Source organism: Notothenia rossii (assembly GCF_949606895.1).
Source record: "Notothenia rossii genome assembly, chromosome: 2".
NCBI lineage: Eukaryota > Metazoa > Chordata > Actinopteri > Perciformes > Nototheniidae > Notothenia > Notothenia rossii.
This window is the reverse complement of record NC_136904.1, coordinates 33,462,602-33,480,967: the sequence shown is the minus strand read 5'-3', so window position 1 is coordinate 33,480,967 and position 18,366 is coordinate 33,462,602. Positions and strand designations below refer to the sequence as shown.

The window sequence follows — 18,366 nt, the reverse complement described above, 5'->3', positions numbered from 1 at the left end:
GATCTGTGTATAAATGAATAAATACATGTGTGAGTACATATAAGTGTGTGTTTATATATATATATATGTTTATAAATGAATAAATGTGTGTAGGCCTATATATATATATAAAATAGTATCATTAAATAATGCTATTATACTTACACCAGCTGAGATGATAAAACACCAGTAAGACAAAAAACAACTATTCCTGCTTTACCGCGACCTGTCATTGCAAGGTGAAAACACAAGCATCATGTCCTTGAATGATAAAATCTGCGCATTCAAGAGGAAAGTGGATCGCTGGACTGCGCGAGTTGAAATGGGCAGGATTTACATGTTTCCTGAGCTGGAGGAATTCATAGAGGAAAATGATCTTAGTGTTAACTCTGTGAAGAAGTCTATCACTGTACCTGCAAGCCCTCCTGGAACACACAAGTATTTCCCAGAGGAAGCAGCTCCGGAAAAAATATGACTGGATAAGATCACCTTAACGACCGAAAGTCATCTGTCATCCGACATGGAGGACGCACTGACTGAACTGTCAAGTGACCGCACATTAAAGACAGCTTTTAATGCGAAGACGCTTGCTGAGTTCTGTATTTCAGTCGAGAGGGAATGAGAGAATACCCACAGCTTTCCAAGGCCGCGATGGACGTTCTGACGCCGTTTGGCTCCACATACCTGTGCGAAAAGAATTTCTCGGCACTGACATAAAAAAAAAATACAGATCTCGTCTAAACGTGGAGGATGATCTCCGAGTGGCCGTCTCCAAAATTAAGCCCAGGATGGATTTGCTGTGCTCCATGCATATTGCCCACCCGTCTCATTAGGTGAGATTAACGCTGAAACATAGCGTATTCCCCAAATGTAAATATGCACCGCAACAATGTTCATATGTTTATTAGTTATTATTACCTTTTATGTCTTTAAAGTTTGCACAGCAACAATGTTCATATGTTTATTACCTTTATGTATTTTTACAGTTTGCACCGCAACAATGTTCATATGTTTACTCCAGTTTATGTCTTTTAAAGTTTGCACCGCAACAATGTTCACTCCTAATTCACATGGAGATTACTTTGACTCACGAGTTCTGCTGTTATCTCATATTAAATTGCTATATGTAAAATCAAATCATGGTTGTCAGGCTGTTCTGTTCTTGTGTGTTGTCGTTATGTGCGTGTTTGGATACGCCTATTAGTGAGTGCATCCTGTGCACACGTTTTTTTTTTTCTTCCAGTCACCACGTGATAGTGGGGGGTCGCCAGTCTCTGGCACTGTTATTTTGGGGGTCGCGGATTGAAAGGTTTGGGAACCCTTGGGCTAACCGATACTTCCGATATGACGTTACGTTTCAAAATATCGATACTAGAGCCAATAGGATCGATACTTTTATACTTTTTTCCCCGTCTCCTCTACTCGTCAATTTCTTCAAAAAACTATGTGCAGACGAACACAAGTATATGCTATTTTCTTCTCTCTCCACTGCTGTCCTCCTCTCCTCGAGGCTCCAGCACGCGCTCCCTGCCTGAACGCCGATTATCAAGCTGACTGGCAGCAGCCGGCAGGGCAGGACAGCAGCAGCCAGCGACTCGCGAGTGCAACACACAAACGCGCATGATGGCTGAGAGAAAGAGCAGCGTTGTGTGGAGCAATTTCACAACTGGCAATTACAACTTAGCGAACTGTGATGTGTGCAAGAAGACAGTTCGCTACTCTGGCCACTTTGTATTGTTATTTTTCATGTTTGCACTTTAAATTTGCAAAAGTAAAACGTTTATTTGTCCATAAAAACTGTCCTGTCTGTATTCACGAACATGAATTCGGATTTAGTCTATTTATGATGCTTTCAGCTCAAAAATCATGTCATGCAGCTCCCTCCTATATGAAAGTACGTACGCTTTTCATTTAAAAAAGTATCGATTCGGTATCGGCGATACTGGCCCTGAAATACTTGGTATCGGATCGAATCCAGATTTTGTGGTATCGCCCACCCCTACCCTACACACGGCGGCGTGCGTTGCCGCTTCAACGCTTCTGCCAATGGGGTGACGTCATGATTCGCCGAACTGCATTGTGGGAGCAAAGCGTAGCTTCTCTTGCGGTGCTCGCTGCAAAAGTAGAGCAATGTTCTATTTTTGCCGTCTCGACGGAGGCGTCAGCCAATCGAATCATATGCCAGTGCAAGCTCTAGCCAATCAAACCGCGTGCTTGTGTGTCTGGGGCGGGAGATTCATGTGATTGGTTGTTGGTCGAGTTTCAGCCCCCCCCGCCGGTGTCGGTACCAGATGTGTTCGGGGTACCATATGTGTTCGGGGGCCGTCTCTTACCAATGACGTCACGCATTGTACGCATTGTGATTGGCTGTACGGTAATTTACCCAGGGGTGCTCGGGGGCAAATCACATCTACAGATCATGACGAACCGAATTGAATTATTCCTATGCTCCTAGCGTGTGAAAATGTTTGTGAAAAACATGTTAAAAAAACATGAAAACGGAGCAATGGCTGTACGCCATTGGCTGTACGGCAACTCAAGAGGACCATCATACACGGTCAAATTCCGAACATTTAAACATAGCCTACACTTCATTCTTTACTTTGTCCGTTATTATATGTAGAAGATGAACTACCTCTCTGAAAGGTCCCAATGTGTTCATTTTGATGGGCTGTCTTCTGAGTGGTTAAACATCACTAAAGATTTTCTGACTTCTGACTGCTTTGGATATATAATTCGACCACAATAAGGTTTTACTATCACAGTGCACTGAGATTTGTGACAAACTGTAAAGCACTTACGCATCACTGTACACTGTAAACCAAGGCGGTTTTGCCATCACTTACTGTACTGAGGCTCAGTCACTGGTACATTTTCATTTACAAAGCCATGTTGGATAAAGTACCATCTTAGATCTGCTCCCTGATCTCTCGGCAAATTGAAAGTACTTATTGCCTGAGATCTCATGCTGTGGTTTTATTAAATGTGCCAAGTGCTAGGACTGTCTTAGGGAAGAAAGCTTTTAGATGTGCAGCTCCACTAACTTGGAACAGTCTGCAAAAAGAATGTAAAATTACCAAGCTGGTACCACTACATGTTTTTAAAGCTCGGTTGGATGCTCCACAGTCAGATGCTGTTGGTACCTGTACATGTGGATAGATATGTAAATTGTAATCCCTGTATTTTTTGCTGTATGATGTCCTTTTGTTGTTCTGTTGTTTATGTTTTTATGTCTTCATGTGGAACCTACTGCTGCAGGTCTCCCTTGAAAAATAGATCATTGATCTCAATGGGATTTTACCTGGATAAATAAAGGTTTTGAATTGAATGTCGAGCATTAACTGCAAGTCACTCAAATGCATAAACTGGAGAATAATTATGTTACAAGTGTTACAGAAAACATATCCAAGTGTAACAAACATCCAGTATTAACCTTACTGTTTTTTTACTAACAGTAACCAACTAATAATTTTCATGAAGTGCATATTTATTCCAAACTCACAATATATATATATATATATATATATATATATATATATATATATATATATATATATATATATATATGTAATAAAACATAATGCACAATGGTACACAGTATCCAAACTCTTTAGGCACTGTTCAGAGGCATTCATGTAAAGCAGATCACCAGAATCCAATACTGGTAAAAACGTTGCAGAGATCCAATGTTTCCTTTTCTGAAAGGAGAAACCTAATTTTAAAACAACATTTTCAGTGTGTGACTTAAAAGATAAGTTCTGATCAATAATAAAACCTAGATATGTGTATGTAGTGACCCTTTCAATGTCAATGTCAGTCCCTTGAACAGTACAAATGTTGGGGAGAAAATAAGTTAACTTTTTGCGATTTGAGAATATCATGAGTTTGGAGTTGTCTGCATTTAATACTAACTTGAGTTGAGATAAATGGGATGGAATAACATCAAAGGCAGACTGGAGGAAATCAAGACTTGCTCTATAGAAGAGGATGAACAATAAATAACAGTATCATCTGCATAAAAATGGAAAGCAGCATTTGAAAGATTATTCGAGATTATTTACATACAGTATATGGTGAAATTATTGGTCCTAATATGGAACCTTGGCGCACACCCTTTCAAATCAAATCAATCAAATCAAGTTTTATTTATATAGCACATTTATAAACGATTTTTGGTCGAGCCAAAGTGCTGTACAAATAATAAAAAATACCCTACAGTAAAGACATTTTACAGCTAATACAACAGCAGTTTGTTCAGAATATCAGTATGAGAAGAAAACGACACCCTCTTTCCTTAGACCCTCACATCGTACAAGGAAAAACTTCAAGAGAAACCCCACAGTTTAAAGGGAAAAATGGGAGAAACCTCGGGGAGAGCAACAGAAGAGGGATCCCTCTCCCAGGATGGACAGACGTGCAATAGATGCCGTGTGTAAATCTAGGAGATAATACATTTGCAACATAGGTAGACCAAATGTTAGGAAATGCATGCGTCTATAATAAGAGGATGAATCCACGAAGATGTCAACAATCCTGTGGGAGCCTTCAGGGAGGCAGACCGACGAGACCCAGGCAGGACCGCAGAGACAGGTTCAGCCACGACCCGAAGTCCACGACTTAATCCAGAACTCAGGATAGAGGATCCAGGATGCGGGACCACAGCAAGAGGATCAGCCTCGACTCAAGATCACATCAAGTCAAAAATTTGGCTGGGTTAATCGGAACATGAGAATACACAGATTCAGACAGACAGAAGGAAGAACAAGAACTCCCTTTGGAGTGATTTTTTTTAAATATTGAAGTTAAATGCATCAATCTGGTGCACTTTGAGAGCAAAATGAAGAGATATATGGATACCTCTCAACATACATATGAAACAACTGTAAACAGATTTACTTTGTCTTTATGGATTCGATTGTGGACTTGATTGTGATTGCTGCACATGATCCCTTACTTAATAAATACTTTTTTTGATAATCTATTATATAGAAAAGTATATCATATTGATATATAATATATAATTTATTGATAATATATAATATAATCAAATATAACAATCAAAACGAAATAAGTAGTATTAAGTATTAGGGCTAAGAAAATATTGTACATGTGAAATAGTTGTATGTATTGATTTAAATTGACATGCATACGCTAAGAAAAATAGTCCGTTGTTACTGTTTGAACTAACGTACCAACGGCACTGAACATATTACATATTACCTACCATATTACGTTATATACTTCTTACCTTCGATTTCTCTTGTTCTTCTCCTCATTCGTCTTTGTTTTTCTTCAAGTTTTATTGTATTTCTTCAAGTTTTTATCTTGTTGGTCGAATGCACTTAAGCGTCAGCTAAATACAATGTAATGTAATGATCAAAAAACCCCTCTATACTCTAGACAGCGTGGGTAAATTACCGTAGAGCCAATCACAATGCGTGACGTCATTACGTCGTGACGTCACTGGTAAGAGACGGACCCCGAACACATATGGTACCCCGAACACATCTGGTACCGACACCGGCAAGCGACAACGCACGAATGAATCACATTTCCCTCTGAGATGTAGTGGAGTTGAAGTAAAAAGTTGCCAAAAAGGGAAATTCTCAAATAAAGAAGTACAAGTAGCTCAAATGTGTACGTAAATAGGCTACTTGAGTAAATGTCCACCTCTGCCAAACTGCACAAAAAATGAACAACCAACTAACATGTTAAAAACATTTATTCACTTTATACATCTTTATAGTTCTTTCGCTGTCAAACACAGGCCAGAAGCAAACATTTTCCATCTGTAACAACATTGTGCTGGAGGGAATGCATGACAGGTGTCTGCTGGAATGTCTCTCAGTTTGTGTCCCTCATGAAGCGCTGACAGGCTTCATACATGGTTGTCCAACAAAGACTCAAGGATTCTTGAACTGTTCGTAATCGCAGTTGTTACTACAATAAATCTAAAACCTGGAAAAGAAAAACAACAGCAAGTGTATTAGTATAATGAAGACCTTCTTTCTGATCAAACAGAGAATCATTTACAATAAGAAATCCAGGTAGTTTCATGAACATAATTCACTGCATGTGTTCACTTTCACGTCAATAATTCCTACTATTTGTTTGTGTAACCTAAATACCTTTTATTCAGTTAACAGGCAAACATGTAAATAGAGCTTTTCTTTGCTTTATCAGGAAAATAGTTTCCTATAATGAAGTGTTTTTAGTCACTTCTGACATGATAAGTTAATGTGATTTATACAGCTGAATATCAGCTATCTTTACAATCCCCAGAACATAACACACAACAAAATGTCGCTCCAAAAAGCCCTCAGCAGACTAAATATATAAAAAGTCATAGCTCAATTGGGCTATGACTACACAGTCTTCAAAGCATAGCAACTGAATGTCATTATCAATCATCAAAATTGTTTATTTATCCCGAGGAACATTGGGTTTTGAAGTTGATCGATTTAAGAAAAAAATTAAATAAAAGATACATTTAAGAAAAATATAGAAGAAAAAACAAAAATACAAACAAATTAATTTAAAGAAAGAATGTACAATGATAAGACAAAAGTATTCGTAAGATTTGAATGCACAGTTGCAGTTTAATGTAAGTTTAATATTTCTTTATCGTAATGTTATTAAGAGAAACACAAGAAGGGGTGTAAGGTTTCTGCTGGTAAACCACCATCATGTTGATTTTGATCGCATTTTAAATATCTTAATTGTATTGTATCCTTGTATTACACATTCTTAATGTAACTTCTTACATTTGTATAATTATTTTCTCAATACTTCTTTCATTTTAAAATGGTTTTATTTCAAACCGTACAAAACCCATTTTCCCCTGTGGTAAACAAAGTATTCTGATATGAATATCTTAAAAGTGCAAGAATAAACTACAAATCACACCATCCAAGCAAATATCTTAAACATATTTAAAAATTCCCCAAATCTTAAAAATGTGTAGCCTGAGAAATCATTAGGAGCAGTTGAGAATACAATAAGGCCGTGAGATTAACTGGTACAACAGAAGAAGTGAAACTCCAAGCAACAGCTGCACAAACAGGAAGAATGAAGACGAAAGGGAGGAAACCATCAGAAGATGACTGGCAGACAAATGTTTACCCTTCTCTCTGCCGAGGAACCGTAGGGCTGAGATCTCAGAGAAGGTGCAGCCACCGAGGAACATGACGAGGACGATGCGCTGAGCGTCGCTCTTTGCTTTTGAATCGGCTCCGTTGTTGCCTTAGGACACGAAACATTTAGCATTCATCAGTTTGTTAAGACGTGGCTTTACTTGAAACAAGGTTACTCTGAGTAATGTTCTCACACAGAAAACAGTAGTTCAGTAATCAGATTTCTTTCTCACATTAACCTTACTTTAGGACCACAGCTTACTTGTTTTAACTGTATTGTAATAATGCAAGCTACGACGTCCTACTTCCTGATGTTTTGTCTTCTTTCTGTCAGTTTTCAAGTGCACATTTTTAATAGTGTAAGCCTTTAGTGAGAATTCTTATTCAATTATAAGGATTAATCGCAAATTATTTCTCTCTTATCATCCCACCACTGAGCCATTAGCTAGTCCCTTTCTAAAGTCCTTGTCATTCCATCTGTACAAGTAAAAAGCACATTTGAGTGCATATAAATGGGGGGAAAATTGCACAAAATCTAGTCTGGGAAATCAGGTTTCTCTAACCGTAGTTCCAAATAATGTGTTTGCAGTTGTTTAAATAATCAGAGTATTGCAGAATATTGCCAGTATTCAACTTCAACATTACATTCATATCTCCTTGTGATCTAACCTGTGACAGCAAATTCATGCCCGTTCAGCAGCTTGGTCACTTCTTCAAGACCAGTCCAGCCGTCCCGATCCAACACCTATAACACGACCACACCAGGAATAATATTACAAATAAGTTTCAACATGGCACTGATGATCTCTCCTTGGTTTCCTCAAACAGTCAACAAGCCATGTGACATCATGCCTCCAGCCGTTTACTCGCCTGCTCCACCAGCTTGCAGCTCAGAGGGACGTAGGCCCCGCTGAAGATGTAGGCCATGTCTCTGGGGACACGTAGGTCATATTCTTCATCTGACTTCGGCACCTTTACACCAAATTGGAACTGTTACTTAGTGACCTAATAAAACCTGATGAAAATGCCGTCGTTTGGAGCACGGTAAAGATGATCTTTTACCAGGTTGAGCTTTCGGCTCAGGGCTCTGAAATGGCTCTTCCTCGCAAGAGAAGAGAAGGCATCAGTCAACTTTCCTGAAAAACAATGAATAATACAAATGCAGATGAGGAGGATCAGGAGAGATTATAGGAAGTTAAAGAGAGATGGCCTTCTTCAGCTTAAATATGAGAGATTTCATATACAAGATATTTTTATACCAATAGAAAACACTCCTTGTCTTTATTGTTTCATGTTGTGGTTTTTTCCCTATTTCTGTATATTTTGTTTGTGCTCCTGCCATGTGTCATAAGACTGGAAAAAACTAAAGATGGATTACTGTATTGATTGAACTGCTGATGATGTGCAAACTGTAATATAAGTACCACAAAACTAAAACAAGATGAAGCCTGTCTCACCTGCAGTTTTGTCGTTGACCAGTTTGCCCACTTTGCTCTCCATGACGGTCAGTATCTCCCCGGGCTGCTGCTCCACCAACAGCCCCAACTGCCTCAGGTTGGCAAATGTGAGCAGGTGGTCCACTCCATAGCTCTGCAGGGGCCAATCAGAGAACAGCTTTCATATTAACAACAATGGCTCCTTAAATTAGGACAGGTTTTAAGGGGAATGCTTTATCCATTGTCTACCAACACCATAAAAAGACTCAAACCAATTTGATACTGAGGATGTAAATCTTTGTTTCCTAAAATGTACAGTGTAGTTTGAAGCTAAGATATTAACACAGGAGAAAACAGCTTATTTATTGGGCACTTCTGTCGATTTTTGCTCTAATGACAATTTCTACAATACTAACCCCTATGTATTCATACCCAATGTGCTCAGTAGCAGGGAATTACACACAGACATAGCAGAAAGTAGTATGTGTAAGTATATAAGTATAGTATTGGATTAGATTGATTGACCCCAGGGGGAAACTCATTTTCACAGCACTGTAGTATACATACAATATATAAACAACAAACAATAACACAGACAACAACAGATGGTGAAACACATGGCAGTTACACTTAGCGAGGCCTGTTATTTAAGGCAGAAATGGCTGCCGGAACCAATCTTTTTCCAAAGCGAGCCCTTTTATGTCTCAGTGCGCATTTGCCCGGATGGCAGTGGGGCGAGGTACTGATTGAGTGGATGTGTGATGTCCGGTTCTATTGTGGATGCGATGCGTGAGATGGCCCTGTTGTTAAGCATTGTGAGGTTTGGTGCAAGAAGTCCGATTATCCTGGCAGCAGTGTTGGTGACGTCTGTCAGTTTTGTACAGTTGGTGACAGTGAGCATATTGAAAAAGCAGGCGGAGGAGTACATGAGGATGGGTTGGATAATGCTTTGGTACAGTATTAGGAGAAGAGGGGGGGATAATGGATAATCTTTGTTGGCTCCTTGTGAAGATGTCAGTGGTGTGCTGGTTGAAATTAAGTTTATTGTCCAGTGTTACTCCAAGATATTTAAAGCTGTCGACTGGTAGTATGTCTAATGCCAGTTCATTTGTGGCTTTCAAAAACATAAAATGTTTGATTTTAGGACACAGACAGCATTTTCATGTTGAATCTCACCTGTAGAAACTGTGTTTTTAGTGAGCGGAAGTCTTTTGGCAGAAGTCCTGTGATAAAACACGGTTTTAATAAAACATTAGAATAATATGAATCCGTTTTTGAATTGATATTTACATAAAGACCACTCACCGTTTTCCGTGATGGACAGAAGACAAAGCAGCCTCAGACTTTCTAGCATAGAAACCTTTGAAAAATATAAAGAGGTAAGTTTCCAGCATTTCATTTTTTATATTTCACCTGTACATATCAGACTGTGTTCAAGCAGGCGCACCCGTCTGTTGATGTGCTCCTCTATGAAAGAAATGCTTTCCCGGATTTCAAATCCTTCAAGTAAAGCTGGAACAGAAAGCGAGTCAGAAGTGAACCCTTTGAAATCATTAATATAATATTTGGACACTTTAGTATTCTTACAGTGTTCTGTCTTCAGCAGCTCCTGAAAGTCCTGCTTAGTTTTCTGCTTCATTATGGATTCACTGGCACCGATGTCTGAAAGAGAATGTCAGTCATTATTATTGGATGTATACAGCACATGCCAGTTGATTTGATTTACTGCTGTAACACTCACGTAGGCTAAGCAGCCGATGTTCCTGTTTCAACCCTTTAAACTCTTCTGACACAAACGTCTTCATCTGTTTTATGTCCATCCCCCGTCGCTTCTGTAGAATCATCACAGTGTTAGCTCTGTCACTCACAGGCCAAGTTATAATAAGGGTTATCAACAATAACTCACATCATATGCCGTCTGGAGATTCCTGGCTTTCTGACTGAGAAAGCCAAAGACGTTTGAGAAATGCTCGTTTCTGATTTCGTTGAAAACCTATGAACCAAGCAAGAGTTACGACAGATGATTAACTTAAAGTCATGTCCATGGAGGATCTCTAATGTCAGCAGCTTCCTACCTTATCCTGAGAGTTCAGCATGACTTTCATACTTTTGTCAGACGAGGTAACCTCAGGTCCAAACTCCACACATCCTGCAGAACAGACACTGTGATGAGACATGTCCAAATAAATCTGCAGCCAGAGCAGAATCATACAAATACCTACCACATTTGATTCTAAAAATATCGTCCACGAGTCCTTCATACACAACTTGTGAGCACAGAGGAGTGACAAAGTCCACGTCTGCAAACATAGAGACAGAGTTATGGAGGACAGAAAGCACATCTCTGCATGTCGTCCACTGAGAGGGCACATGCATCCTCACCTCTGTCGATGAGAAACACTTTTCCTATTTCAGCCTTTTGAGCTCTCTGCTCTCCCTCTGCCACCTGCTCCCTCCACGACTCGTACGCCATCTGTTAATAATGGACAGAATTAGGGGCAGTTCACAGCAGAGACTTTATTTGGGAAAACTAACTATATATTTTTTTCCATTAGACTCCTTTGTTAACTTCCGTAACAGTGACATTTATTACATTATTATTACATGTGAATGACTTACATACATTCAATGCTATGGGCAATCCACTCAGGATACATTTGATTTGGTCAAGGACACAGCGGAATTCTGACTGACTGCAGCAGGATTTGAACCAGTTCCCTCATATTCCGAAGATCGGCGCACCAACACACTGAGCCACAACCTCCAACATCACAACGTAACACTTGTGCTTCTATTGGCTAGCGCTCCAACACATTGTACGTGATGAATAAGGGGCAGGACATCTCTACCTATCACAACGGAGCCGGCCAGCTAACCAATCAGAGCAGACTGGGCTCTGGTTTCAGACAGAGGGTGAAAAGGGGTGCTGCAGCACAGGCAGTCTGAGAGCAATAAAGAGCTTTTTGAACATTAAAGCATGGAGATATGTCACAGTAGAGGCACAACATACAAATATAAACCTGAAAATGAGCATGATAGAGCCCCTTTAAATATGACCTGACAGTTTTTGGTCGTTAATAATACCGCACCTTGGAACATCGTCCAATCCCATAGACCTTTGAGAAGGGCCCGTAGAGCGAGTGAATGAGGTGCAGAGCGCTGCCAGCGGTCTTCACCCAGCGCTGGTCCCCCGCCTGTGGGAGGAAATACAAGGTGATGCTCATGTTCTGCTACTCGGGTGCCGTGCTACTGTATGTGCTACAATGACATTTTACTTTCTTATACAAAAAGTATGGTTAATTGGTTAATAGATTGCAAAATGGCGCTTCTTTCCTCACAATTTTCTAATATTTATAGTGATTAATAATGAAAATAATTCTTAGTTGCATCAGATCAGAATTCACATTTACAGCCATTTCAATTTACTGACAAACAAAGAGTGCACAGTGTCCAGCAAAGACAATGGATTTTGGATGATTTGTTTGTATGGTCTGATGTTTTTTTTTACTGCTATCTGACAAACTGTACATATCCATATTTTCTTGCTGATTTAATCGGACAATTTGTTTCATCTGCCATATTTTTCTATATCATAATGTCAGACTTCTAGTGCAATAAATGATTTGGTAATTTACTAAATAGTCAATCAACTAATATTTCCCATGCATATTATTTACCAGGAAGTTGTCTCGGAAGAATTCCGGCAGCTCCAGACTGATGATGTCATCGTCGAGAGGAAGAAGATAGAAAGACCACTCATCAGTGGTCACATCTGTGGGAACAACAAGTATAACATTTCCTCTCACCAAAACTGATCACTGCTACTGAAACACAATGTGAAAGAAGAAGAATGCTCACCGCCGATGATCCCCTGTTCCTCTAGCACCGCATCGCATGAATAGAACTGCACAGAAGAGGCAGAAGGTTAATATCAAGGACTTCATCCAAAAAGCAGAGTGTGTACACAACAGTAGAGGGGAAACAGATATACCTTCTTTGGGGTAAAGATTATCTTGTATCTTCTACATTTTCCTGCTGCTTTGTCTGCATTGGCCACATCTGCAACAGGAAGGAATAAACATTACATTATTTAATAGGCTTATTGTACATTATTCAAGGGGGCAATGTTATAACTAAGTAAACATATCATCACTGTCGGTAGCACCTGGGCACCCTTTTTTTAGGTTTTCACTTCAGCTAAAGAACAGAACGTTTCAATGTGTGTTGAGCTAACTTTACAAAAACTTGCAATTGATAATAATCTAAATCATTAAAACAATTATAATAATAAACTCCAACCATAGCCAAGTTCCTTACAAATTTGAAGATTTATAGTTTTTTAAGCGATAAATCAAATGACCTTTTCAGTTAATAAGTATTCTGCTTTAGTTTAACGGTGTTACGACTTATTCATCTCTCTAAATCATAAGCGTCATACTAACCTACAAAACAAATCCAACTCTACTTACCACATATCCATTTCACAGTTTGTATTCTTGGCCGGATCAGAAAACAGAGCCTGCAAGAGAGCAATGCCACATTGTGAGGCAGTCGTATCAGACGTGTGTGTGTGTAATATAAAGGTCTTAGATTATCTAAGAAGTATGAAGTGGCAGGGCTCACTGATCTGAGGTGCTGATAACAGGTTTATATTCCACTTTGTAGAGTTTGTCAACTTCATGTTGCTGTAAAAAAAAAAAAAAAACATTTTGAAAAAGATATTAGAACTGTAGATTTTCAATTGAAAAAGAGACAATCTGACGAGGTTTACCTTTAGTATTGACACATTGGCGATACGATCCAGCGGGCTCATCAAGTCAGGCTCAATGAAGAGGTCCTTCTTCCCCGGCAGCTGTGAGATAGAGAGAGGGGGACGAAGAGATGCTCGCTAAAGTGCTATTTGGCAACATTGGGGAATAAATCATTTATTTAACCAAGTGTCAGGCTCAGCATGTTGGTTTTCAAACTAAAATAGCAAAAAAACGAAATATGTGTATGCAATGCTCAGCGCTGGTAACCCTGCTGTTTTGCGGGCGTTATATTTTTTAAATGTTCTTTTGCATGTCAATGTCAAAACATTATTGTCCGACCCTATTTGCCCATTGCTTCCTATTGTAGAAGTGCATCTTTAAATATTAGGCAAAAAAAGAAAAGTTAAATTTCCTTTGGTTTTGTAGTGAGTATTTTTGTCAGCAAGACGATCCAGTGGAATTGATTCAAAATAAACTAAGGCGTGTTCATGGCAAAGAAGGAGCATATTTCAAAGTGCAACAGTGGGTTTCTAATAGTATTTGGACACCAGTGGAGCTCTTTTTTGGGCGAAGAGTAACATGCTTTGGATATTCAGAAATACTTATTGCTCGTGATTTTTATGTTTTCATAAGATTTGTTGACAATAATGGAACTCACTTTTGTGAGTAGACTGTACAAAAGAAAATGAGTCTGAAGTAACACTTCTGACCATCACATGAGGACAGATGGGGCGTGGTCAGCAGTGCAACGTCTCCTTCGTAATCGCTCATAGTCCCCTCATTGTAAAGTTTATTTTGGTAATTAACAGTTGTGTATTCAATTGAGGTCCTATTAAAAACTTTAACATCTGCATTATTTACATGCCAGTCATATCAGTAGGATGTTAGCAGCCAGATATCAGCCTATAATACATTATTTTAGGACATATTGTGACTTGGTCCTACCTGTTCTAGCAGGTAGATGAGATGATCTCTGGCCAGCGTTTTTAGCAGAGAGAAGTCAGGGAGCTCCGGGCAATCTCTCCTGGCACTGTGAGCCATTCTGGGCCAACACTGGAACAAGGCAAAACTCACACATTCATTGCACAGGACAAATAAGTGTTAAATAGCGTAAATACTCCAAAAACATGTGGCTCATATAATTACAGAGAGGCTACATGCAATAGTAACACATACAAATGACTAGTATATATGCTGTGGTTCATCTAATAGCTAAGCTAGCTTGTAGGCTAAAAACACATCCTTCACATCACAGGAATATTCAAGACAACGATTACCGTTAAAAAGCTGACAGTTATGTAGAAATAATGTTACCTTAATATTTAATACATAACATATATAAGGGGGTGAATATATGTAGATAAAATAAGCAAAAGGTAGGTTAAGCTGATATTAAAAGCTACCTGCTTCCGTAGCTAAAAAAGCGGAATCAATCGGTCCGTCATCGGTTTCCCCCCGGACACCAGAAGGAGCGGACTGATACACTGACAGCGCGACGCTGCGACGTCGAAAGTTTAAATCAACTGACGCTGTTTCTCTCTCGCTACATGTTATTCTACAACAATGAATTTCGACGCAGTTTTGTTGTTAGAGACCGTGAATTTTGCCGCAGAGAAACACCGTAACCAGCGACGCAAAGACCCAGAGGCAACGCCGTACATTAATCACCCCATCGGTAAGTAGTGGTGCTTTAACCACAGACTGTATAAAGGTTTTAACTCTGCGGTGATGCCTTCAGGTGCTGCTGCGCAATCTTAAAGTCCAACAATGCAGAAATCAAAATAAGACAACTCTGCACTTAAGTGCAATTTTGACGTACTTTATACTTCTACTCTACTACAATTCTCAAGTAAATATTGTAATGTTACTACACCAAATGTTTAATAATAAAAGAATATACTGGTCTGAGATAATATAAGGCTTTGTGTTTCACCGTTGACAAGCTACCTTGCAGTATACACTGTAGCGTTTTTAATAATAAAATGTAGCTCCACTTTGACAGCTGCAACATGAAGTGATATATTCTGTAGGAGCTATTTGTTTTGTTTTTTGCATCTCATTTAGCTATATCATGTTGTGGAAGATCTACAAATGGATTTTAAAATAGTTTCTGATGTTTGTCCGAAGTGGCTAGGATACCTGATACTTGGTAAGTTACCAGTGTTTCCCCTACCATTGTCTTGGAGGGCCGCTGCGCCCCGCCAACGGATCCCCGCGCCCCCCCTGAAATTCAAGGTGTTTAAAAATAAATACAAATAAAAATCTTTTTTTATATATATATATATATATATATAATATACCAAATTGGAACTAATCTATATCTACTGTCACTTTTCACATTGAACATGTGCTCTTTTATTAAATAAACGCTTTCCTTTTAAGTTGTGAGTTTAGTGTTTTTGACCTTAAAAAACACTGATGCATTAATCAATAACAACAATCCACAGCTCCTCTCTCTGCTCTTATGGATTTAAAAATTGCTTATGTTGTCTGTCCTTCTGCCGTGTTTTTAATGTTATGTATGTCTAGTTTTTGCACACTGGGACAGAGTTGCACTCTGAATCTCATTGTACTTTTTGTATAATGACAATAAAAGGCTTTAACTTTTAACTAGAAGGATTCTCTCTTCCACACCCCCAACCAAAATTGAGCATAGCAGGGTCCCTTTAAGATATCATGTGGACTTTCCTCTTAATGCTCACTGTGTGTACTTTTAAGGAGTTGCAAGAATCATCAGCCATGAAGGAGGCGTCGCAGACATCGAGGTTTTGCAGGTACATTATCAGTTGTTATCAGTGAGTTGCTGTTACTCAAAGTGTTTCATGTGTAGCTGAGCCTGTGTGTTGTCTCTCCTGCAGGCGGCACTACTCCATGACACAGTGGAGGACACAGACACTTCTTTTGCAGAGCTAGAAGCGAAGTTTGGACCAATTGTGGCTCGTATCGTTCAGGAGGTGACGGACGACAAAAGCCTGTCCAAACAGGAGAGGAAGCGTCAGCAGGTGGAACACGCGGCTCACTGCAGCCGCCAAGCCAAAGTGGTGAAACTGGCTGATAAACTTTACAACCTGAGGGACCTGAACCGCTGCACCCCCTCCGGTCAGCACCTCTCTTTAACTGTCAATGGACTTCATGTTTCATGGGATTTATTTCATGTTTCTTAACAAATCCGATTTAGAGAACACGATCCACAAAGTGTTATTTCATCTCTTAATACTTTTTGACTTCCCTGCACTTTTGTTGATCTCAGAACCAAGAAAGATTCTCCCCAACTGAGGATGAAAACCTTTAAAACGGTTTAAAAATATCTAGTTTCTTTTTATTTCTTTTTATGTTTTAAATACATCATTAATAAACAATTAACTGAAAGAGATAAGGGGTATTTGCTTGAGAAGTGTTTCAGCTAAACGAGGCTTTAGCTACACAGGCAATTCTTGTTAGTGAGAAAATGCATTGTTGGTTTTGTTATAGGATGGATTTGATAAACTCATGACCATACAAAAAAGGGTACACATGATAAAGTGTATTGAACTCACCAAAACAAATGTACTCATACGGGAAATAAACCTGTCCAACAACTTTAATGGACTGTATTAAAAAAAAAAAAAAAAGGAGAGTTTATGTTGCAGTTGTGAGATACATGTAGTAAAATTGTAACAACTCCTGGTGAAGTACTGTGTACCGATGCATGACAATGTATTTACTCACCATATTCCTCCCTCTCTGTGTGTTTTGCAGGCTGGACAGCCGAGCGGGTGCAGGAGTATTTTGTGTGGGCCAGTGAGGTGGTGAAGGGCCTGAGAGGAACCAACTACGCTCTGGAGGAGAGGCTGGAGGAGCTCTTCAGACAGAGAGGGGTCCAGCTCTGACAACACATGGGAGAGCATACCATTTGAATTACAATAGGATACATTTATTAGTTGTAAATTATAGAAATAAATCATATTTCATTTTGTTTCAGATGTGTGGTTATGTAATTTTTTAATTTTTTTATAACTAAATTAAGGGTATGTTAAAAGTGAGTAATATCAGTTATTCAATTCAAATTCAAACGTTTTTATATGCTACATTGTAGAAATGGCAATGACAATCGTATGTCCCAAACTCCTCCAACAATGCAACATAGTTAAATAGAACATAACACAAATTCAAAAATAATTAAAGCGTTGAGCGGGTCTTCGATGTTCCGCAGGCTGTTGTTCGTATGCCGATATGTCACATAGGTGTCTCGAGGACTCTGCCGTTGGCCAACATGGGAAGTTTCAGGCTGATCGGATAACGTACATAGGAGTTACAGCAGTATCATAAACATTGTGTTTGATGGCGAGGGATATGTCGCCATGGCAACAGCATTTGATGACACCCCATACGCCTAGATGTGTTGAGGGCTGCATCGTTATCAAACCTGTGAAGTTTTGGGCCGCTTGGAGTTTTGAGAAAACCGTGTTTCATGGCGAGCATTGTGTTTCACGGCGAGCATTGTGTTACCATGGCAATCTGACATGTAGATGTCTTCACAGCTGGACTGTTAGCACATATGTGAAGTTTGAGCACTTTTTGACCATTTACACAGGAGTTATAACAATGTCGTGCTTAACGGCGAGGGATGCGTTGCCACGGCAACAGCTTTTGAGGAAAACTCACTATTGTCATATTGAGGTGTTGAGGGCCGGACCATTAACTGTCATCTGAAGTCTGGTGCAGTTTAGACCATTTCCCATTGAGTTACGACAACATCGTGTTTTATGGCGAGGGATGCGTTGCCATGGAAACGGCATATGATGACATCCCATTATTGACATAGAGCTGTTCAGGGCCGGACCATTCACCAGTATCTGAAGTCTGGTGCTGTTTTGACAATTTTCCATTGAGTTATGACAACACCGTGTTTCGTGGCGAGGGATCTCTCGCCATGGCACGGCATATGATCACACCCCATAATTGATATAGAGCTGTTGAGGGCCGGACAATTACCCATTATCTGAAGTCTGGTGCTGTTTTGACGATTTTCCATTGAGTTATGACGACATCGTGTTTTATGACGAGGGATCTGTCGCCATGGCAACG

The 18,366-nt window shown here is 39.4% G+C and overlaps 2 protein-coding genes across 5 annotated transcripts; one reads left to right on the top strand and one right to left on the bottom strand.

Annotated features, from left to right (window-relative positions):
* Positions 1–5,683: 5,683 nt before the first annotated feature.
* Positions 5,684–17,142, bottom strand: vps33b (VPS33B late endosome and lysosome associated). 4 transcript variants are annotated; one of them, XM_079666451.1, is made up of 24 exons: positions 17,008–17,142; positions 14,245–14,352; positions 13,320–13,400; positions 13,172–13,233; positions 13,018–13,067; positions 12,540–12,607; positions 12,407–12,452; positions 12,226–12,320; positions 11,638–11,742; positions 10,931–11,021; positions 10,771–10,848; positions 10,624–10,697; positions 10,455–10,541; positions 10,290–10,380; positions 10,136–10,210; positions 9,996–10,060; positions 9,854–9,908; positions 9,725–9,771; positions 8,570–8,702; positions 8,175–8,248; positions 7,983–8,084; positions 7,782–7,857; positions 7,102–7,221; positions 5,684–5,937 (listed from the first exon to the last, which is right to left on the bottom strand). In XM_079666451.1, exons 1-24 carry the CDS (start codon positions 17,008–17,010, stop codon positions 5,858–5,860), a joined length of 1,866 nt encoding a protein of 621 aa, XP_079522577.1. In that variant the 5' UTR covers positions 17,011–17,142; the 3' UTR covers positions 5,684–5,857. The 4 variants fall into 4 exon arrangements, with proteins under 4 accessions (XP_079522577.1, XP_079522578.1, XP_079522580.1 ...); XM_079666452.1 differs by lacking the exon at positions 17,008–17,142 and adding an exon at positions 14,703–14,843; XM_079666454.1 differs by lacking the exon at positions 17,008–17,142 and adding an exon at positions 14,703–14,750 and having other exon boundaries at positions 14,245–14,368.
* hddc3 (HD domain containing 3) lies at positions 14,727–17,259 on the top strand. The gene is made up of 4 exons (XM_079666458.1): positions 14,727–14,974; positions 16,018–16,073; positions 16,158–16,398; positions 17,038–17,259. Exons 1-4 carry the CDS (start codon positions 14,863–14,865, stop codon positions 17,166–17,168), a joined length of 540 nt encoding a protein of 179 aa, XP_079522584.1. The 5' UTR covers positions 14,727–14,862; the 3' UTR covers positions 17,169–17,259.
* The last annotated feature ends 1,107 nt before the right edge of the window (positions 17,260–18,366 follow it).